This window comes from Apteryx mantelli, chromosome Z, assembly GCF_036417845.1.
Source record: "Apteryx mantelli isolate bAptMan1 chromosome Z, bAptMan1.hap1, whole genome shotgun sequence".
In the NCBI taxonomy this organism is placed as follows: Eukaryota; Metazoa; Chordata; class Aves; order Apterygiformes; family Apterygidae; genus Apteryx; species Apteryx mantelli.
This window is the reverse complement of record NC_090020.1, coordinates 19647867-19668020: the sequence shown is the minus strand read 5'-3', so window position 1 is coordinate 19668020 and position 20154 is coordinate 19647867. Positions and strand designations below refer to the sequence as shown.

General features: G+C 36.2%; 1 protein-coding gene across 1 annotated transcript in view; it reads left to right on the top strand.

Moving 5' to 3' along the window:
- Positions 1–20154, top strand: part of PTPRD (protein tyrosine phosphatase receptor type D) — a 367736-nt gene that overhangs the window by 226555 nt on the left and 121027 nt on the right. The window contains exons 6-11 of the mRNA XM_067316504.1: positions 549–659; positions 4107–4376; positions 5064–5645; positions 14911–15044; positions 16088–16232; positions 19770–20075. Of these exons, the coding sequence (XP_067172605.1) occupies positions 549–659; positions 4107–4376; positions 5064–5645; positions 14911–15044; positions 16088–16232; positions 19770–20075 (1548 nt within the window). The remainder of the gene's footprint in view (positions 1–548; positions 660–4106; positions 4377–5063; positions 5646–14910; positions 15045–16087; positions 16233–19769; positions 20076–20154) is intronic.

The window sequence follows — 20154 nt, the reverse complement described above, 5'->3', positions numbered from 1 at the left end:
AAGAGAATATTTTGATAATTATAAATGACTAATGCAGTTTCTTTTTTTTCACTTCAAGCAGCCTTTTTGTTCTTGCTGCACATTTTTGGCTTTCTTCAGCAGAAGATTTCTTGAAGCCTGTCCTGCTTTTTTACGAGTACCACCTTTTGTGCTACTTTTGTTACAAAATCGAAGCAATAAAATAAAAATCAAAAATCTATAATGACCCAACTACTTAATCTCTTTTGTTTTATTTAAAAGCCATTCTTCCTTGAAGCAGTCTCACCCATCTTCATTTTAATGGTTTAGGAAAGAAAGTATTGTTTAGAGAGGGGTTGTTTTGCCAAATGAAAATTGTTTTCCTGTGCTAGCACTGATGATGTGAAAAAAATAATCTCTTTGTTTTTTTCATTGCATCATTTTCTGTCTGTGCACCTTAGCAAGAAAATGAACCGACGTTGAGTGGACCTTCGCATACAAGCTTTTCATATTGTTAAGCGGTATATTGTTATGGTTATAAAAAGCCTTCTCTGACCGTCTCTTTGGCAATGTATTTTATATTTATACAGGTGCTCTCCAAATTGAACTGAGTGAAGAATCTGACCAAGGCAAATATGAGTGTGTTGCAACCAACAGTGCGGGTACACGCTATTCTGCCCCTGCCAATCTATATGTCAGAGGTAGGAATGACATAACCCTGACATCCACTCTTCATTCAGGTTCAGGGCTGATAAGATACTCTCAGGATCTGTGCAGTTACCACTGTAAAAATCAAAATGCCATGGTGTATATGTCAGTAGCAAAATACATTTAACAGTGTAGAGAAAAGGGTTGGGATTTGTTTTGTTTTCAAAAGCACTCTTGAGTCCAGTCTATCCTGTGGGTTAAGGTTTGTAAGTATATTTATATTTTTACATCTTGACTTCTATTTTTCCTGCATTGAGTTAGATTGTGCTTTGCATTTATTTTCTTTTATTGTTTTTTGTTTTCTTTTCTTTTCAAACTCCTGAGGTGACTGCTCGGTGTGCTACTAATCAGCTCTGAGTGTAACCCCAAGGCATTGAGGTGTATGCCTACCTGACCTCTGCTGCTTTATTGCAAAGGACAAGCTTCTAACTTTAAAATAATGTTTATGCAGAGCACGACTGTATTTTCTTCTTTTCTATTTCTTCTTTATATATATGTATGTATATATATATTTATTATCTTTAGTGTAAGACTTGTGAGTGAAGTGTACTCTGTGCCACAATAGTGGTTAATTGGCTATATCTTTTGAAGAAATTACCTGTCTATATGACAGGTATGATTAAAAAGGAAACAATTATATTCCTCTGTAAAGTAGTAAAATGGTTAATTTTTTTAAATATGAAAATATGTATTTGGTTCAAGTAGAAAGAAGGGCTTTCTTTTCGGCAGTATTTCCAGCAGCCAGTTCTTGTAGCTTTTTGTACAGTGAAGGCTATAACTCGTTAGCTATACGCATACATACGTACATACATATGTATATATATATATATGTGTGTGTGTGTGTGTGTGTGTCTACAATATGAAGGGATGGGTGGGGGAAATAGGACTGAAAACATAAACAGCTGTAAATTGTAATGTAGGCTGGATGACCTTACCAAAAATACCTAGCTTGATTTTGAAATTTTTGTTAGAATTGATTTTTCAAACAACTTGTTCTGTTTTGGTATGGTTTGAGTCTTTTGGCTAATTAAAAAAAAAAAAAGAAAAAGAAAAAAAGTTTCTTAGTTACAGCATCCCTAGAAAGCTATTTGATCCTTTTTTTTTTATTTTTCTTCTCCAATGACTGACTGACTTTCCTGTACTGCATGAGGCATGTATACCTTTTTATCCAGAGGAAAATTTCAAAATGATGCTAGTTATTGTTTCTAACACCGTTGTAGCTGTGGAAAATTGCTAACTTTTCAAGATGAGGTAGGAAGGTTTAATTAGAGCAAGTAAAGATGTTCAAGTAGCAGTTGAAAGCCTTGATATGGCCTTTTTACTCTCTCTGTGTTTCCCTTGTTTTTCTCCTTTCCTCATTTCATTGTGTTCTGCATCAAACCCCCTACATCCCTCAGAGCTGCGAGAAGGTTGGTGTGTTTTTTACTTTTTACCCACCTTACAAAACTATTAATTAAACCAATAACAAAGAATACAAATGAAATGAATGTAGCAGCATTGTGGCATTTTTTAAGTTAATGTTATGTTTAAGCGGAGAATGCCCTGTTCATGGCTTTTGATGAGTGCTGGTATCTAACTGTTGTGCATGATAAGAGAGAATGAGCCTGGATGCATGGCAACCTTTTTAGCTTTAACACTAGTGTCTGGTAAACTTGGTCAGTGTTCCTGCTTTTTTCTTTTCCTTTTAATTTTCTTGTTTATACTGATGCCTGCTTTTCAAAGAATGGTTTCCTGCAGTCGCTTTTCTAAACAGCCCGAGCATGAAGACTAAACTCTCCTTTGTCTATAAGGATTCTGTTCAATACAACAAATTCCTCATTGCCTGCCGCTTGCTTTGTGTGGCCTCTGTGAATTGGCCGCTTACGGCATGTTTTGCTCTTTGCTTGTTCCCTTTCTGCCTGTCATTCACTCATGAGGCCATCGCAGTAAGCCTTTTTGAATCCATAGAAGATCACAGAAATTTAACTAAACCCAGTGGGAAGGTTTGAGACTAATACAGTGTTTATTATTTTTTACTCACTCATAGTCTTTTATTTTACTTTTATTTTTGCTGAATTAAAGCTGTCTCAATGATTAGCCTCTATTGAACCCAAATAAATACAGTTTAAAGTACATTCTCCAGTGAAAGACCTAAATACAAACCTACCTCTCTCAGCCACCTCTCTCTCTTCCACCTCCCACACACACGCGCACACCACTGAGAATATTTGAAGCAGGAACACTGATCTGTTATTGCCTGGTAATTTTCTCGGTGTTGTGTTTGCTTAAATACTAACTACTCTGTTAGTGCAATGTCCTGCTATGTGTTTAAGGTCTGCTGCCCATTACTATCAATGCAGAGATGTCTAATATTATTGATCCTTATAGCTTACTTTGCTTTCCCTTAACTGTGAGCACAGTGGAATCCTGAATGTTAAATGTTTTGCTATTTTCCCAGTGGCCCTGCCTAACAGTTGCTTTTTAACCACCTAAACTTAATCTAATTTCATTCTCCCTCAAACTCTATCCTCCTCTTAAATTCCTGTTTCTGTAAGCCTATCCTATCTCCATTTCTTTTATGTTTTCTTTCCTCACCCATTATGTTTTCTTTTTGAGTTTAGTTCTTTTTCTTTACGCAATTTTTACTCTCAGACATTTTCCTAAGCATGATTCTCTATCAATTCTGTCATTTGCTTGCCTGCATGACAAAATCCAGTACTTTTTTACTGGCTTTGCCTAGTTTCTTTTCTGTGACTATATATATATATATTTATTTATTTATTTTATATATATATATATATATATTTGTATCTGTGTGTAATTATATATATATATTTTTTTTTCTATGTTTGTTTCAGTGTTAGTGTGAGGTCTTGAGGCTGCATCCACTTTTGAGTCTGAAAGCAAATCAAATTGCACTTTCAGTGTACTTTAGGCAATGTGTTCCAGGACTGTGATGTGACGATGTGGCCTGGCACATTTATTCACATCAACTGGAAGTACGCAGCATCGAAGTTGGTTTTGGTACTCAACTCTAGCATGCTGTTGACCCTCCAGTTTTCTTCTGTGCATATATATATGTATACGCTTATAAAATACATGCATATATATATGTGTGTGTGTGTGCTCGCGCGCGTGTGTGTGTGCGTGTGTGTGTGTATCTTTTGCATGATGTTTGTGTATTGTTAGTATGTAGTTAGTTAATTGCGGGGCCCTAATAGGTCTGGAACAGCCTTTGTATAAATGTGCCTAATAATATCTTCAAGTAAATATAGAATAATTCACATTGTGTGCAGACAATATTCTTGTTTAGTCATGTATTTCTTTTATATCTATTTTCTGGCAGATCGGAATAATTCATTAAAATGTTAAATTGTGTCTGTACACTGCATGTAGTCTGTATGCAAGACTCAGTTTCTCTTTTTGTATATGTTATTACCTTTTTTTGTGTTTTGTTCCAGTTCGACGGGTCCCACCGAGGTTCTCTATCCCCCCTACCAATCATGAGATCATGCCTGGCGGGAGTGTAAATATCACCTGTGTTGCGGTGGGGTCACCAATGCCATATGTGAAATGGATGCTAGGAGCAGAAGATTTGACACCTGAGGATGATATGCCAATAGGGAGGAACGTCCTTGAGCTTAATGATGTCAGGCAGTCTGCAAACTACACTTGTGTTGCTATGTCTACCCTTGGTGTTATAGAAGCAATAGCACAGATAACTGTCAAAGGTATATCCTGAGTACATATATTTGGATTTGGTTCAACCTTTCATTCATTGTCCATATTCTAAGTAAATATATTGCACTGAAAGAGACTATATGCTTCTTACCCTCTTAAATCAAGAGAGTAACCATTCTGACCATCACTGACATGTACAGAAAATATTCAGACAGCAATAGTGCTAATAAATAAATTAATCATAGTGTTCCATTATTCACTTGTGTTTATCTTTCAGCCTTTATTTTAAGTAAATGAAGGACCAAATAATCTCACATATATTTGTTAACATCAAGAGTCTGAAAAACCAGTCATTTGATTTTTAGAGTTGATGGGAGTCCAAGTATAATATACATAGAATGACTGGAAAACAAGGGTTCCAAACACATCCAAGAATCACACTGTAATGGTGCATTGTCTCTCTGTAAGGTTGTTGTTCTGTGTATGCTTAAGAGACCTTGTGTGAAAGTCAATATCATGGCTTTATATCGAATCACTTTATTGTAGAACTTGAAGTTCTGATAGGGTTCTGGAATAAATCACTACTGCCAAAAGCTTGCTGTGCAAGACTTAAATTCTAAATAAAGGAACACTTCCTCTCCATTTCAATCTTCCCCTTTTTTTTTTTTTTTTTAGTCTCTTAATGTAATAATTGGTGTTATGAAGTCTTAATTGTATTTTTTGGTGTTTGTCTTTAGCCTTACCCAAACCTCCTGGAACACCTGTGGTGACAGAAAGCACAGCAACTAGCATAACCTTGACGTGGGATTCTGGAAACCCTGAGCCAGTCTCTTACTACATAATCCAACACAAACCCAAAAACTCTGAGGAGCCATATAAAGAAATTGATGGGGTGGCCACAACACGCTATAGCGTAGCTGGCCTAAGCCCTTATTCAGAATATGAATTTCGGGTAGTTGCAGTCAATAACATTGGGCGAGGCCCTCCCAGTGAGCCTGTGTCAACCAGAACATCAGAGCAAGCACCTTCAAGTGCACCACGCAATGTGCAAGCCCGTATGCTGAGCTCTACCACCATTTTGGTACAGTGGGAAGAACCTGAGGAACCGAATGGACAAATACAAGGTTACCGAGTTTATTATACCATGGACCCCACCCAACATGTCAACAGCTGGACGAAGCACAATGTGGCCGACAGCCATATTACCACTATTGGGAACCTAGTGCCCCAGAAAACATACTCCGTGAAGGTTCTTGCCTTTACTTCTGTTGGGGATGGACCACTTTCTAGTGACATTCAAGTCATCACTCAAACAGGAGGTAAGTCAGCAGTGTACAGAATTTGAGCAAAAAACCCTAAATACATGCAGAAATTTTGTGTTTGAGTTTTCAAATGTTCAGAAATAACTCCTGTCAAGGGTAGCCACAATTTACTCAGGCTGCTTTCACAGATCACCTTTTCTCAATTCCACAGTGCAAGTTTTCATTGACAAGAGGACCTTATCCCTCCTCACACACATTTAATTTTCCAATCTTTCAGTTTTTCATCAGTCTCAAGAAGTTTAACTGCAGCAACAGTATTCTCTTGGAGATTGTCATCCTGGAGGTGTCCAAATGTTGTAGCTGCTGTTTGGCAGTGCTGTTGTGCACCAGCAATGTTTGTCAAGTAGTTTTTCACGGATTTCATTAAAGGTTTTCTACGATGTTGGTTTTTGTTTAGATTAGTTAGGGGTGGTCCCTTATGCTACCTCACTCTAGTGAATTGTGTTTTGGAAATCTAAAATATTTGTGGGCTGCATGCATATTCACATAATTGGCAAGGTTCTGAAAACACAGAAAACATAAAAGAGTAAAGATTTTTTGTGCATTTTGATTTATAGATCAAATCCTAGTTTCCCCACTAAGAGTATACAACAATTCTGGGTAGAAAACAAGGTCACCATTTCTTTATGTTTGCAGGTAGGCTGCTTTGTTTCTCTACAGGACTTTTAGGTCCATGAATTAGTTTTATTAGCAAAATGCTAGCAAGCATAGTGAAATACATTGCAGAGAATTTTTATGAAATCAAAAGCCAGAAATTCTGGTGGAGCTAAACTGCAGGAAATGTTTTATTGCAGCAGTAAGGAATAAAAGCTCCCTTTGTCTAGTGATTTAGAGAAAGGTGTGTGAAATATTACTGTAGGTCAGTGATGCCTAACAACATTATATAATGGTACTTGTAGTCAGCTGAATTTTTTAGTACTAGAATGTTCCTGTTGTAGAAGTACAGAGTCTCTCAATTTAAAAAATATATGTTGCTAAAGTATAGCTGAACATGGTTATACTGGATCCAGTCTTTACTTCTGCATGAAAATCAGTTGAGTCAAAGTGGACATCAACATGTATTTAATGAATAATAGAAATTCAACTGTTGTCCTGGAATTTTTGTAAGTGTTGTATTACACAAAGGTCTGGGTGTTGCCTTTTGTAGTATCTCAAATGAGAAGTTACTGAGTTAATTTTTTAAGAGCTCCTTGTGCAGAAGTGGTGCCTACATACGTACATGTGCATTTGTGTGTACATATGCACATGCAGATAGGTACACCGTATTTTAATTTTGGCTTTTGTATCCTTTATCAGAGACTAGTTTGACTCTCTTCATTCTGCATCCATGTGCAAAAAGCTTCTAAGATCACAGTTTAGTGAGCTCTTCATCTATGCTCAAGTTTACAACCTTGAACCTTCTCAGATTAGTAAGAGTTTGTCAGTGGCTCCTCCAGAGAAAGGTGGAGCAATTTAAAAATGATTACCGAGTGAGGCTCAGCTGGGCTGGCCCAAGATACTTGTCTTGCCCAAGTCACTGCAGAAAATCTCTGTTCATTGAAACACTTACAGAACTAGCTGATAGACATGCCCTTCTGTTTCTGGTTACTGCTATATATATATGTATATATATGTGTGTGTTTGTGTGTGTGTGTGTGTGTGTGTGTGTGTGTATATAAAATAAAGTTAGCAATGCAGGAGGGATTCTCAACGCAAGTGTTTTCAACTTCCTAACAGTTTTGACTTGACATTGTTTATGTGAGATTGTGTTTAAAACAATTTAAAAAGTAGCAAACGAGGCATTTTTAAGTGCTGATAGTAAGTGCTTGAAAGAATATGAATTTTTAAAGTCATACAAGATAAAGGAAGGTAAGAAAGTGCTTCAGTTCATGGTATCTTTAAAAAACAGTGCTGAATATAAACAAAAAATTTAAATTCTCCTATCTTTTTTAAGTGGCTAAGTCTTTCAATCTGGCAGTTTCTCTTCAGTGAACACTGCAGAATAAAATACCCTGATCTTCCAGATTTGTTGTAATCTGAATCTAGATAAAATTGTTTTGGTTTAAGTCTCTCACCAGTTGAAAGTCATCCAAATAAACATAGTAAATCACACATTTCAAGAAAAAATTGGAAATGGATTTAATAGAAAGATATGTAAAAGGATAAGAATAAAATGGGATGGTGATTAGGTTATGATTCATAGTTTTTTTCCTTTGGTGAGACTTAAATAGGAATAAGTGTATCACAGTAAATATGGGACACCAATGCTTGCTTTGGGGATATTAGAGTGTATATAGAATAATATGCAATACCTATATTTAATATACAATTTACCTGATTGACAGCTGTCACTTAAAGCCACTGATAGCTTAATTTCTCACTTATGTATATTCTGATCTTTGGAGGAAGAGATTATAAAAATTAAGAATTTTGCTTAAAGAAGCCTATTCATGAAAAACTGCTTTTTTTTAGTACAGCAGAATGGTTCTTTTGAAATGACCGTGTAAGTGTGATCTTCTCACTTTGCAGGTCAGCCAAAAACTGTGTTGAAAAGGAAAATTAGGTTTCTAAATAAATGTGTAGACTAGAAACATGCAATTTGGGGGGAAGGGAAGGAAGCATTTTTCAAACAACCAGACACTAAAATATACAAATTTATGTTCAGAACCTGATCCCAAGTATTCTATTTAAGCACTTTAAGGAAAAGCCGTGTCCTTTTGCCCTGCTGTTTTCAGCAGTGGTTTTCTACCATAAAAAGACAGCGTTTCAAGAAATTCGGTCATCAAAACCAGCTGTAGAGCTGAGCCTTATGGAAAAGCGAAGCGCAGTTCCACACGCTGCACTTCAGGATGCCCTGATTCTGCATGCTGCGCCAAAGGGACTGATCCTGCTGAGGGCAGAGTCAGGCACTGTGTGTTGTTTTGGAGAACTGACACGCAAACACCAGATTTTGGAATAAAGATGTATCTGTGTAAGCTTTACTGTAATATATCTTGCCACTGTACTTGGCTTCACCTGAAAACAAAAGTTTTGTTGGTCTGTATTTAGCTGCCCAGGAAACTTCTTAGGTATTTTCTCACATTTCCTTTCTTTGCTCACTATGATCACTACACGCACTCTCTAAGCAACATACTTTATCCTGTGCATGTCAGAAAAGTTCTTGAGCTTTAAACTGGATGTCTGTTTTGGGATATTTTTTATTATTTTTTATTTCAATGTGCAAAGAGAGTATAGTTACTCTAGTAATTTAGAGAATCCTGTTTTTATTCTGAGCTTCCCAGATTAGACAGAAATTGGGAGAGTCAGAGATATCCCAAGCTCGATTTGGTAGTAGATTAATGGAAAGAGAGAGAGAGAGAATTCTGAAAAATACATGTATATCTGTAAATATATGCATATTTAAACAAAGAAATTACCATATAAAACACATTATTAGCTTTAAGCCAAGGACTGGTTGAGGACTGGCAATGGAGGATTATTACATTATTTTATTTTATATTGTTATAAAAGCCTAAGCTTTTGAAAGTATTAAAAAAGGACAGTAATGGGAAGATCAAGTGTCTGACTGTCTCTTAGATGAATGTAAAGGGAGAAATATTACAGCACACGTCAACAGAGCTTTAGCTTAAAGGAAATGACTTAGTGGTTTGGGGGTTCTTACTGTAAAAGAAGATTAGAAATTCAGATGAAGAGAATGTGATAGAGGCTGTGTTGTAGGGAGCTACCTACTTAGCCTGACTTTTCAACATCTTTCATGAACTCATGAACGGGGAAACCTCACATCTGAAACTCCACCGTGAGGTTCGTCTCGTAGCCAAGCATTTCATGGAAGGGGACCTCTGGATGGGAAAGGGTGAGTGCGTGCAGCTAGCACAGATTTGGCGTTCGGCTACTTTGGAGTTGAGGCTGGGTGGAGGATGTTTTTCAAGTGACAGAATTCCCCTTAAAGAACCTTTCTCATCATGTAGAAAGAGTATTTTAGCTTTTGATAGCCCTCTACTCTCAAAGCACTGTTAACTTGCGTAAGTGGTCCACTCCATGTGGTTATTTCACTTAAATGCCACCATGATGTTGAGATGGTGATGTTGAGAACCTCACACAGTGATTTTCCTACCCTGTATACTTCCTCTCTTCCTTCTGGTTAGAATACAAAATAGTGTGTGGTCATGGGATTTTTTTATAGTATCTTCTTTTCTAGTCAAGTTTCAAGGTTGCTTTGTCTTCTTTAAATATAATTTTTACATTGAAAGCTTTTTAACTCACTGCTTTTTTTTTCCCCCTCTCTTTTCCTTTTATTTATTTCTTCAAGTTAAATGGGTTTTGGTTTTGAGTGAGGATAAGTGTTCGATTTACTTACTTATTTTTTCATGCCAAGACCCCTTTCCTACAGCTTTGAGTTCTCCCCCCCCAACCCACTTCACCTGTCTTTTTTGCTCGTTCACTTTCACATCTTCTTAGTCTTGTCTACCTTTTTCTTCCGTTTTATATGTTTTATTTGGTAGATTATTTTCTTTATTTTTCTTCATAGGCATTTTGTCTTCATTCTGCTTCTCTTTTCTTTGATCCAGTGAGTAAGTAGTTAAGAGAAGAAAAAAAACAGGTGACTTACTCAAAATATACCTGCCTGCAGGCACTGAATTAATAGGTGTACTGAATTCTGATTTGGAAAATATGCTGATGAGTCTAGGAAATGTGCAGCACAGATTACTTCTGACCATGAATTTGAGTATGGAAGAGGGCAGCTCATAATAAATTCAAGATAACTCCATTACTACTGTGTAGAAATAGTGGGTCACATGACCAAACTACTCTGAAGAATATTTTTTCCTCTCTTCATTATGTTCTCTAATCATTCAGATGAGAAAATGCTGATTCAGTTTTCAAGACAGACCAATACATTTATATTATATTATTTTGTAAGCCTCCTCACTGTTAGTTACACATATTATTTGAAAAAAAAACCAAAGATTTATGGGTTTCAGGTTATTTTTGACAAAATGTGCTATGTTTTTGGACATTGTAACTGTACTGTAGTTAATTTTTTTTTAATATTGTCATTCTGGGTTTGATACTGCAGAACTGTAAGCCTCAAGAATCTCCAGACTCATCTGAATAGGTTTTTTCTGTAGTAGCCAGAAGACAGAAGGAGAGGAGTATGCACAAATAATTAATAACTTATCCAATTATATTTTTTCATTATATTTCATCTGGTATTTCAAAAAGTATGAATATCTTTTTACAAAAACAAGATGTGTAGCACATTCAATCTTCAGTTGCAAGAGCTTTTCTGTCATAACCTTGTTCCTCTCAAAGCAAGAGGGACATGACTCTGAGAGTCTATTTTATGATCCTGTTCTGTCACATGAACCAGAGATGGATATAGAGCCATTTATGTATGATGAAGTCCAGCAATCATATAGCTTTCTGCATTTGTTTCTGGTTGTGCAGCAGTAAACGCAAAGGACTAGGCAAGCAAAGGTGTAGAATTTACCATACGGGTTTGAAAAGAATAAATCTGGACTCTCTTCTGTCCCTCAATCATTGTGTATCATTGTGTGTGCTGCATAAGTTATGTCTTGTTTATAAGCATGAAATAAGAAAAAGGATACTTGCTGCACAGTGAAGCTATGGATTTTAATATATGTTTACAGAGCACACTGATCTCAAAGCAAAAAAGATAGTACTGAAATATTGTCTCTAAAGATAGTTCATGCAAAAGAATTCCATTTTGTGTTGACCATGTATATCGCTAAAATGAAAAGTAAGATGTGATTTATTTAACTTTTATGTGTAGTTAGAGCTTCAACAAGAGTATAAGGCCCACTTGCATGGATTTTCCAGTTTCCCTAGATTTTTTTCTGTCTCTGAGAAAGATAAGAATCAACTCTTGCAGCTTGGCTTAGTTTCTATATGTCACTGTTGATTTTTTTCTGAACTTGAAGAGATATTATGTTTTAGTCATAAATCCTAAATTGTTTAAAAGTTATTGTTCCTTTTTCCTACCTGGTACTTGTTCTTTGGGTTAAGCCTTACACTCTTTGCTGGTGAGTTTATTACTAATACAGTTTGTTAGTTTTGTGACTTTGTGGTTTTGTTGTCTCTCTTCTCCATCTTCTCTATCTGTTTGGAGCTATGTGGATTTCTGTGCCACTTCTTTCCTCTCTCAATTCTTTCAGCTAACTGTGGGTGTAGAATATCAGGGGAGACTAGGATCTGCAGCAAGATATAATTTCAGCAAACAGTATTTGGGAAAGTCCAATTAATGGTCAGTTTGGCTTCTTATAAAATAGTAGTAAATTGCAGATCTAGGATCATAAAGCTTTTTTGGAGAGGTAATTTTTGAAGACAAGGGTCTTGCAACACAGTTTTACAGAGAGACGGGAAATACCCTTCTTTCTATGATTGGTAGTCTCCATCTGCTGTCCTCTTCATTATTATAACAAATGGTTATGAACCAAGGGTCATATGGATCACTTAACTGGCCATTTACTGCCTGATTATCTTCTACAATTCACATACCTATAGATCACATATGGATCATATACATTACGATCTATACAGGACAACTCAGGCTGGCAGGACCTCAGGAGGTCTCCAGTCTACCCCTGCCCAAAGCAGGCTCAGCTGTGAAAGCAGACCAGGTCGCTCCAGGCTTTACCCTGTCAGGGCTGGACACCCTCTGAGGATGGAGACAGCACCCGTCGCTCGGCCCGACTCAGTGGGGGAAACGCAGCTCTGCCCTCTGGATTATTCCCCCAGTTTGGTGTCACCTCCAACCTGACGAGCATTCCTGCCGTCCCTCCTCTGGGTCACTGATAGTGATGTTGAACATAAGACAGATAACATAAACTCCTGTTTGACCTTTTAGGAACCTGGGGAAGGAAAGCAAGTCAATGTGCATGCTTTATGACACATGAGAAGGCCTTACAACTCAAATTGTTTTTTAAGACACCTGTGCTGATTTTATCAAATTGATGAGACCTCTTTCTGATCTGTCACAGACTTGTGAGCTGGCATTTCATATATGGGAATTATTTTTTCTTTGTGAAGCTTGCATAGTTGACAGGAGCTTTTGCTTTTACTTTTCTGTTCTTATTTTGATAAAACCCCCAAAGAACCAGCAGATGTTACAGGCACTATCTAGATTCCAAGCAAAGGTGATGTTCTAATGCCAGCCTTGTTGCTCATCTTCTTTGCTGAAATAATTTTTTCCTTACTCCTTCATACTCATTGAAGCAAAGTATTTTTTCCACAAGTCAGTGTTATCATATCAGGTGAACCAAACAAAATCCTACAGTCCCAAGTACCCTCTTGAGTTTCATGAGACACCCGTGGAGTTGAAAAAACCTTTGGCAAAGAAAGACTTCCAAGTAGGCCTCTGTACTCCAGATTTTATTGTTAAGTTTCGGCAAGCTTGCAGTATAACTCCAAGTCTACTTTGAACTGTGTTCAATTAAAGGGAAATCTGCTGCTATGATCAGCCTCAATTTGGTTGTTTTTCAGGAGAGTTGTAAAAGCAGTTCACCTAAAAATTTGTAACGTTCAACTAATAAATCCATTTATACAACTGTATGCTATGGACTCGTGGAGTGAAAGTTTGACCTAGCAGATTTTAGAAACTGTTTCAAAGTTAGGAATTATTCAGTTATCTTTGTCTCTCCCTGTTAATTTAAAGCCATTTGATTTTAAAAGGATGAGATTAAATGTCTTTCCATTAGAATTAATTATGTTGATATTTGCTGTAATTGCTCCCTGTGCTTTTTATTGTGATCTTTTTCATTTTGGGACTTTGTAGAACACATGAAGTGATCTCTTATTACACCAGGTTGTCTTTCAGAAAAATAATCAATTACTCCTTTTTCTCTGGTGAAGAAGGAGACTTGGTTGCCTGTTCTCCTTCACTCATTCCCTCAGAAATAGGCAACATTATCCTGCATCTTTCCTTTTCTATTTTGTCCTGTTTCTGAAAAATGCAAGTGAATGGTGGAGAGCTGGCAAGCTCCACAAAGACTGAATGTTTACCTCATGTTGACAAGTTATCTGTATGTTTAAATGTTAGCTATCAAACCTCTGCCAGCATATACAAGAGTAGTGAAATACTCGAAGTGACACTGTAGAACAAAACAATCTGGGGAAGGCAAGAATTAAAAAAGTGTATTATTTTTACTTTCTGCTCCCTGGTGCTTTTAAATCTGTTAGTGTACAAAAGAAGAGTACTTATATAGAATAATATTCTGCTCTGAAAAGTGACTGTGAAACAATCATTATTATCGCATCCTACTTAGGACACCTGTTCTCAGTGTGTGCTAAGAATCATATTTCATTATTTTTCTGAAAAAAATCAGGCATAGTGCATTTTATTCCTGAAAAACTAGAAGTGCTGTGGAAGACTGTTTCATACATTATCAACAGCACTATTAACTGATACTAATGTTTTAGAACTTGGGTGCCAAAACGATTCTGTGCATTCCAATGGCAGGATATATTTTCCTGTCATTTCCCAGTCAACTTCATTATTTGCAGTAGATTTGCAAAAGTAAATGAGGGTAACATTTAGTCTGGATAATTTCTGTGACCTCATTACAGAAGACTTAACAACAAAGATTTTTCTTGACTGCCAGATTCGAAGTTCCATTTTCAGTTATTGCAATTAGAAAAGGTTGTTACTAGAAAGTCAGCTATATTGATAAAAATATCTGTCAGCAAAAAGATGGAAATATGCCACTTAATGAAGACATTACTGAAGAGACACTTTTGCATTTAATGCTTGTAAAACATTCAATATTTAATGCCTTCTTGAAGAGCAGGATGTGTTCAGTACCTGAATTACTTGTGAGCTGAGCAAACCATTTCTGCTTTTGGAAATACATGTAATGCTTTTAACGCCTTCTTCTTGATTATTCCATCCCATCTTATATAAACTTTCATTTCCAGCATATGCCTATATATTATATACATTTTCCGTTTCACACATTGGTTAAACTTTCTGATATTCTTCACCAGACTTTTGTTCAGTTGCTTTCCAGTTGTATGTGCATTATTCGCAGTTTGAAAGGTTTATTTGAAATCCTTGGAAATTTGTAATGTGTAAATAAATTTTTTTTTCAGAGTTCAGGTTAATTTAATTCATAGTTCAATTAAATAATTTGTTATTTAATTTCAATAAGTTCAATAAAACTGGTATTGTCTGAAATATTCAGGTAATAGTTTAAGAGGTTTGAAAAATGTGTGTTGAACGAGACAAATAAACAATGGGCAACACTGTTCAACTCTTTTTCTTTAGTGCCTGGTCAGCCATTGAACTTCAAAGCAGAACCTGAGTCTGAAACAAGTATATTACTTTCCTGGACACCTCCACGTTCTGATACTATTTCCAGCTATGAACTGGTTTACAAAGACGGGGAGCACGGGGAGGAGGTAAATGTTGTACATCTATTAAATTATCTTAAATTTTTAAATGAGTTGAACTTTAAATGCTTTAGAATTGATCTCTTAGCTCCTTTCTTTAGTATGAATACCTTGATATTAAATGGTCTATTAAATGAAGCGGTCAGCCTAATGGTAGACTTTGAGTGTGTATACATCAAAAAATATCCTTGATGACCACTAGCTGGTGGAAACTTTGCTGTTGTTTGCAAAAAGTCATCTGTAGAAGTTGAGTGCAGTTTCAGATGGTAATGGTCTTGGCTCTCAAAGGCTGTTCCTCCATGAAGGTCTGGAAACAGAGATGTTTTGGAGAATGATAAAAAAAAAAAAGGCATGATATTGCTAGGTGACCCCCACAAAAGGAAAACTGGTAGTCTCAAGAGGTAACAGGAGAGTGTCAGTGCTGTCCTGCAGTCTTGTCTTGTGGCTAATGCTTCAAATGAGCAGAGGTTTATGGCAGCTTCACACATGTGCTGTAGATGCATAGGCATATTCTGTACTGTTTGGGGGCAGGGACAGAAGATCTATGTTTCACCTCCAAATAGGAGGCAGGCCCCTGTTAATGTCTTACGCTTTGGAATAATTTGCTTCTTAAGATTTTGAACACAAATTTAACTATAGGCTAACCTTAAATCCAAGATTACTCGCATCATAAAATCCTGTATTTCACTGCCAGAAGAGGTAACTATAAATACGGCTTTGTTCATGTGTTAGTATCTGAAAAGCCTTTTATACTTTGTACAGAGCTATTACATCCTCAAAGACTCAAGCATTATTTCTGTCTATAAGTTTCACCTATTAAGCTGCCTACTTTAAAAAATTGTTTCTTAGTGTGTATTTGTCATAAGTAATGTATTCATTTTTGGTTTTATTATTGTTCTGTTGTGGTTCATTTTCTTGAATTTAAATCTAAGATTCTTGTCAATGGGGCTATCATCAGCATGTAAAAGCATTTCTTCTATAGGCAATTTATAGAATTCAGAATCATGGAATATTAATCAAGACACCTGGTTCTCTTATTGCTTAACTTATAGCAACGTGTTTCCACTGAGCCTACTACATCTTATCGCCTGCAAGGGCTGAAGCCAAACAGCTTGTACTTATTCCGCCTAGCTGCCCGTTCTCCACAAGGCCTGGGCGCTTCCACAGCAGAAATCTCAGCCAGAACCATGCAGTCAAGTAGGTGTCTTTCCTTGCTAACTTTATTCTGCTTTGTTGTCTTTGTCGAAGAGATGCCTCTCAGAAACCCAGGGGAACAACAATAGAAGAAAAGATTGAATGATGCAAAATACAGCACTCATGATGCTTAACACAGCAAAAGGGTGCTTAAGGCACATATTTTACAGATATACTGTGGTCAGCTTAATACATGAGTGACTCTTACATGTCATCAGGAAAGGACTTATTGTATAAAATGCCAGTGTCCAAGAAGACAATGCTATGCTGTCATAGTAATCTTTTATTTTTATGCCATAATAGTTTGTCACACAGTAGATGTATCAGTCATCTATCCTTAAAATTTCCCCTGCCCAGTGTGCAGATTTCCTGTAATACTAGGTTAAGCCTGCAGCAAAGCCCTGTAATACAAATATTTTGTAGGTGGGTCAATTTGAATATTTCAGATTGTACAAAAAATTTCCTCATACCTGTTCCTCTGTAATGGCTAGTCCTTCTGAGTTTTAGTTACCAATTATTTTGCATAGGTTTGTTATGATGTTTGATCATTTTGGCATCAGTAGAAAAACTGTATTCTGACTGGATGCTTATGTTGAACATAAGCATATGTCAATGTATGATGAAACTCATCACATCTGCCTACAAAAATTTGTCAGGGATTCATATATGTATTTTAAAATATTTAAATTAAAACTTAATTAAAATGATCAGGTAAGCAAGGATGACATCCTGAAGAACTACTCCTATCTGATAAATTATGCTTTCTTAACAGTTTTCATTACACTACACAAGTTTAAAACTTAATTTGTTTAAAATTAAATGAACTTTTCTTAAAGTGATATTATTTAAAACAAAAATTCAGATTCTCAGTTAACATGCTGTTTTTTAGTTTGCAGTCTCTGATGGATATGATTACATCATCATTCTTTATTAGTGTTATATATTAATAATAATTCAGATAACTAGAGAAGTAGTGCTGTAGAGCTTCAGTTTAACCAAAACTAAATGGGCTTCCAAAAGCCTTTCTGTGTCATTCTGAATAAACATAAAAGACCTTATTATATAGCACAAGACTAGTTGTAGAGGCAGTGACAATGTCCCTCTTGACTTTAATTATTTAGAATCAATAATCTGATGCAAAAAAAGGTGATTATCTGCTCTGGGAATCATTTCAACTACTAAAAATATTCATTCTTTTATAACATATTTGGTGAACATTGCTCAAACTGTGCATATGAAAGAAATATTTAGGGGCCAAGTTTGTGTGTAACCATTGCCATTTTACCCTTCTGGAATGTAAGAATGTGTTATGCTTTTTTCAGCCTCGTGTCTTCAGATAGTACACAATTTTGGAAGGTTTATGTAGGAAGAGAAATCAGTCAAGCCTTTTTTAGGATCAGAGTCAGTCTTAGTTTGGGTGAAATCAAGGGCAAAATCTATTTCATTTCAGTGATATATAAGCAGACCATGTTTGCTGAAAAAAATTGCAGTAGGTTTAAAAATTGTGTATTTTAAGAATACACAGTGTTAATATACAGTTTTTTAAGAGTATACAGTGTTAATAAAACTGGTTACATGTGGTAGGCTACGGAACATCCTCAGTTACATAACTGCAATATTTTTCATTTTTCAGAGCACAGTGGATTAAAAATTATTAAAATTCCATCAGTTCATTAGCAATATTCACCAGACTATTTTGTGGCCTTTCATCTTGGTTTCAGGGAAGGATACTATAAGGATTTATTTCTTCATGTGTTAGATCCTTAAGGGGTATTTCACTTATACTTTTATTTCCTGCACAGATTCATGGTAGAAGGGCACCAGTCTGTTTTGAGTACTTGATTACTAAATTAGCTTAAAAAAAAGGCCCAACTGAGAAAATTCTGTTCTGTCTCCCCAACCACCTCCTCCAGTCAGTTGAAATGCTGTTACATTCCCTTGTGTTTTCCCTTTGGAAGATCAGAGTACCATACTGAGTAGAAAGCCATTGATTCCTGCAGAAGAGCTGTGGGAAACGGAAAGATACATGTGTAAATACAATAGGTCGCAGCAGGGTCCTAGGCCTTCTCCGTTGCTTTAATTTTGTTTGATGCACCTAGAATAAATACCAGCAAATCATTTATTTCTATTTTCACCTCAAGAAATGGCAAAAAAAAATAGACCAAGAAAGAAAGAAAGAAAGAAAGAAAGAAAGAAAGAAAAAGATTTTGCACCCAAAATGCGTATTTGCCCTATAAGAGGGAGAGCAGAAATAGGAAAGGAGTGAATGTCCACTACTTCTACCAGTGAATTTAAACTAGGGCTCCTTTTTTTTGGTGCTCCAGATGGTCTCACTTACTAATAAAGCATACGCATTGCTAAGTCCATGTGCATTTAAGCACATAAATGCATACCTAACTTCCAGCGCCTGAATTGTCTCATTGAAAGCAATGGAATGGCATACATGCTTAAATGCTCTGGAGCTTGGAAAAGGTAAATGTGCTGACGGACTCCTCTGAGTACAGATCAGCAGAGGTGAGCACTTTTGCTCTGGAAGATTGGTGCTAGTGAAAAGATATGAAGCACAAATTAAGAATCTTTCACTTTTTTGATCTGCTTTGGTTGTGGATTCTCTCTGTAAAATGAATTCCTGTTTTCTTGACACAGTATTTGGGGGCAGATTCTTTTTTTTTTTTCCTGTAGAAGTTACCTAAATTACTGGTAGGATTTAATTCTTTGCTAGCAAAGGTGTCTCCAAGAGGAGTTTAAAAAAAAAAACTGACATCTGATCTAGGGTAAGTACAAGTTACAGTCAGAATCAACAAGCCTGTCACTTTTTCCTGGTAGGTAAATCTTTGACTAAGACTTTCTTCATGTTATATTGACTGCATGCTTCCAGTATGTTGGCTACAATAAATGTTTGAATAAATGCTTTCCATTTAAACGTTATTTGCAGTTGACTTGTTCCAGGCAGACTCAGTTATAAAAAGAAAGCTGAAAAATTGATCATTTGTTTTGGGGAGCGGGGAGGCTACAAAAATATTTGGTGATTTTTGGAGTAACTTCTAGCAGTTATTGCAAGTTTTTTAGAGCTCTGTTAAAAGAAAATAAATATTCTCAAAGAGTGTAAGCCCACTTGCAAGGGGATATGTCCAAATTTGTAAATAAGTACATGTCACACATCATTTAAAATATAACTTGCACTAACTGCAGTTATTACAAGGGTAGGTCCGTAGTCATAAGTATCACGTTTTTGTTTAATTTCAAGAAGAATTTTAATTACAGGTAGGTAATATTATTTTGAGGTTTCGTTTTCATGTATTTCCCCTACATCCTTTTTCACCATTTAGTTGATTTATTCATTTTCAGTTTCCTCATGTTAATAAGCCAAGGTGCATATGATTATCTGATATTTTGCATTTTAAGTTTCTACTTTTTTGGTTTATTTTTTATTTTAATTTGGTTGCCTTCTATTTATTTTTATTTTTTCTTTTGTTCATTTTTTTTCAATCACTCCTCTCCTTTCACTCAAATCCTCCTTTAACCCACTACTGAAATTAGAGCCATCAGCTCCTCCTCAAGACATTAGTTGCACAAGCCCCAGCTCCACTAGCATTTTGGTAAGTTGGAAACCTCCACCAGTGGAAAAGCAGAACGGCATTATCACTGAATACTCCATCAAGTACATTGGGATTGATGGAGAAGATGTCAAGCCCCATGAAATTTTGGGAATTTCCTCGGACAGTACCCAATACCTTTTGGAACAGCTGGAAAAATGGACTGAGTACCGGATATCTGTGACTGCCCACACTGATGTTGGACCTGGCCCAGAGAGCTTAGCAGTATTGATTCGGACAGATGAAGATGGTATGTTGCCTCCACTACATCAGTTGCGCCTCTATCGATCTGCTGTCTTTTGTATAGGCTAACAGTATTTTTTTCTGCT